The 2,500-nt window shown below is 45.1% G+C and overlaps 1 protein-coding gene across 2 annotated transcripts in view; it reads left to right on the top strand.

Moving 5' to 3' along the window:
* LOC113808331 (cocaine esterase) overlaps positions 1 to 2,500 on the top strand; it is a 16,800-nt gene that overhangs the window by 4,294 nt on the left and 10,006 nt on the right. For both annotated transcript variants that reach the window (XR_011398714.1, XM_027359736.2), the window contains exons 4-6: positions 1 to 52; positions 936 to 1,121; positions 1,733 to 1,941. The exon at positions 1 to 52 is cut by the window's left edge and continues 90 nt beyond it. Coding sequence is in view for 1 of the 2 variants with exons in the window: in XM_027359736.2 (XP_027215537.2) it covers positions 1 to 52; positions 936 to 1,121; positions 1,733 to 1,941 (447 nt within the window). In the remaining variant the exon portion in view is untranslated. The remainder of the gene's footprint in view (positions 53 to 935; positions 1,122 to 1,732; positions 1,942 to 2,500) is intronic.

The following is a 2,500-nucleotide window of genomic DNA, read 5'->3' as shown; positions in this document are numbered from 1 at the left end:
GTGGCGAAGGACGTGGTCGTGGTTCTCATTCAGTACCGCCTGGGAACGTTAGGTCAGGCTGGAGGAGAATCTTGGCATCTTGGACATTTTTATTTTTATTTATCATTTGTGTTTTGTTTTTTGCTGCGTTGATTTTTTTTTTTGTTTTTTTTTGTCTTTGAGATTTATATTTTTTTATACGTCACGGTCTTTTTTTTTTTTTTTTTTTTTTGGTAGCTATTTGTTTCTTTACTTTTTTTCTGTACGTTTTATTACATTTCTTCTCAATTTCTTATATATATATATATATATATATATATATATATATATATATATATATATATATATATATATATATATATATATATATATATATATATATATATATATATATATATATATATATATATATATATATATATAATGGAATAGTGAAAGATGACTAACACAGCAGAATAACTAGCAGAAATTGAGGAGAAATGTAATAGAAAAACCAATCTAGCGTTTATCAAAGTCCAGTGTGGCGATTATTAAAGTCCAACCTAGTGTTTATTAAAGTCATCTAGCGGTTTTGAAAGTCCAGTGTGGCGATTAATAAAGTCCAGTCTAGCGGTTTTTAAAGTCCAGTCTAGCGGTTTTTAAAGTCCAATCTAGCGTTTATTAAAGTCCGTCTAGCGGTTTTTAAAGTCCAGTCTAGTGTTTATTAAAGTCCATCTAGCGGTTTTTAAAGTCCAATCTAGTGTTTATTGAAGTCCAATCTAGCGATTATTAAAGACCAGTCTAGCGGTTTTTAAAGTCCAATCTAGTGTTTATTAAAGTCCGTCTAGTGGTTTTTCAAGTCCAATCTAGCGATTACTAAAGACCAGTCTAGCGTTTTTTGTGGAAATATCCTCGGCAACGCTAGCCCCCTTCCTAGCGTTCGTGAGAGCAACACGACAAATCCTTTCCTCCTGCAGGATTCTTATCCACCGAGGATTCTGAGCTCCCTGGCAACCTCGGACTGCAGGATCAGACGCTGGCCCTCCGCTGGGTCAAGGACAACATCCGTGACCTCGGCGGCGACCCGGACAAGGTCACTCTCTTCGGGGAATCAGCTGGGGGGGCGTCGGTGCATTTCCATGTGCTCTCCCCCATGTCCGAAGGTGGGTCGGGGAGGGGGGTTAAAAGGGAGAGGGAGAGGGAGAAGGAGGGAGGGAGAGGGAGGGAATGGGAGGGAGGGAGAGGGAATGGGACGGAGAGGGAATGGGAGGGAGGGAGAGGGAATGGGAGGGAATGGGACGGAGAGGGAATGGGAGGGAGGGAAGTAGAGGGAATGGGAGGGAGGGAGAGGGAATGGGAGGGAGGGAGAGGGAATGGGAGGGAGGGAAGTAGAGGGAATGGGAGGGAGGGAGAGGGAATGGGAGGGAGAAGGAATGGGAGGGAGGGAAGTAGAGGGAATGGGACGGAGAGGGAATGGGAGGGAGGGAAGTAGAGGGAATGGGACGGAGAGGGAATGGGAGGGAGGGAAGTAGAGGGAATGGGAGGGAGGGAAAGGGAGGGAGGGAAGTAGAGGGAATGGGAGGGAGGGAGGAGGAGGGAAAGGGACAGGGAGGAAGTACGAGAGAGAATGAGAGAAAGAGAAAGCGAGAAAGAGAATAATTCGAACGAAACATAACCAAACAAAAGAAGGAGAGAATACAACAGAAAGAAAAACAAAAAAACACCAAAACAACCCTACCCCCCACACCCACCACACCTCCCTCTCCTCCCCCAGGGCTGTTCCGCCGAGCCATCATGCAGTCCGGGACGATGCTGTGCCCCTGGGCGATGCGCGAGGGACACAGGGGCGTGGCTGCCAAACTCGCCGAGGTCCTCAGCTGCTCCGGAGTGACCGTGGCGCCCGTCCTCGACAGCGCGGCGCTCCTCAGCTGCCTCAGGGGCGCGTCTGCCGAACAGCTGATCATGGCGCAGAGTGCATTTAATGTGAGTTGGCGGGTTGCAGCTCGAAGTCCTCCTTAGAGGGCGGGGGAGGCTAGTTCAGCAGCGACTCGAGGTGTCATGGCGTCTGATTTCGATGACGTCACAAAAGTCGATGACGTCACAAAAGTCGATGACGCCACAAAAGTTGATGACGCCACAAAAGTCGATGACGTCACAAAAGTCGATGACGCCACAAAAGTTGATGACGCCACAAAAGTCGATGACGTCACAAAAGTTACGGCTGCTTTGTGAATACGGTCGATCCTTTTGGTCTTTTCAATTTTTCAAAAAGGATGGGAAATAATGATTTTAATGGGTATATCTTTTATTGAAAATCATCAAAATAGTTCTCTGGATGAGAAGAGTGGGCGATTATGTTTATGATTGAATGATTCTCAAGTGGAATTGCTCGCAGAGGGAGTCAAGCCAAAGGCCTGTATTTTTTTACTCAGATTTAAGGAATTAAGTATACCTATTTTTATTAATACCTCTCAGTGAATGAATGAAAAGTATTTTATTTAATGTGTGTATATGTGCACATACACACACACACACACACGCA

Source organism: Penaeus vannamei, chromosome 8 (assembly GCF_042767895.1).
Source record: "Penaeus vannamei isolate JL-2024 chromosome 8, ASM4276789v1, whole genome shotgun sequence".
In the NCBI taxonomy this organism is placed as follows: Eukaryota; Metazoa; Arthropoda; class Malacostraca; order Decapoda; family Penaeidae; genus Penaeus; species Penaeus vannamei.
Note: the sequence above shows the minus strand (reverse complement) of the source record. Positions and strands in the feature narration are given on the sequence as shown.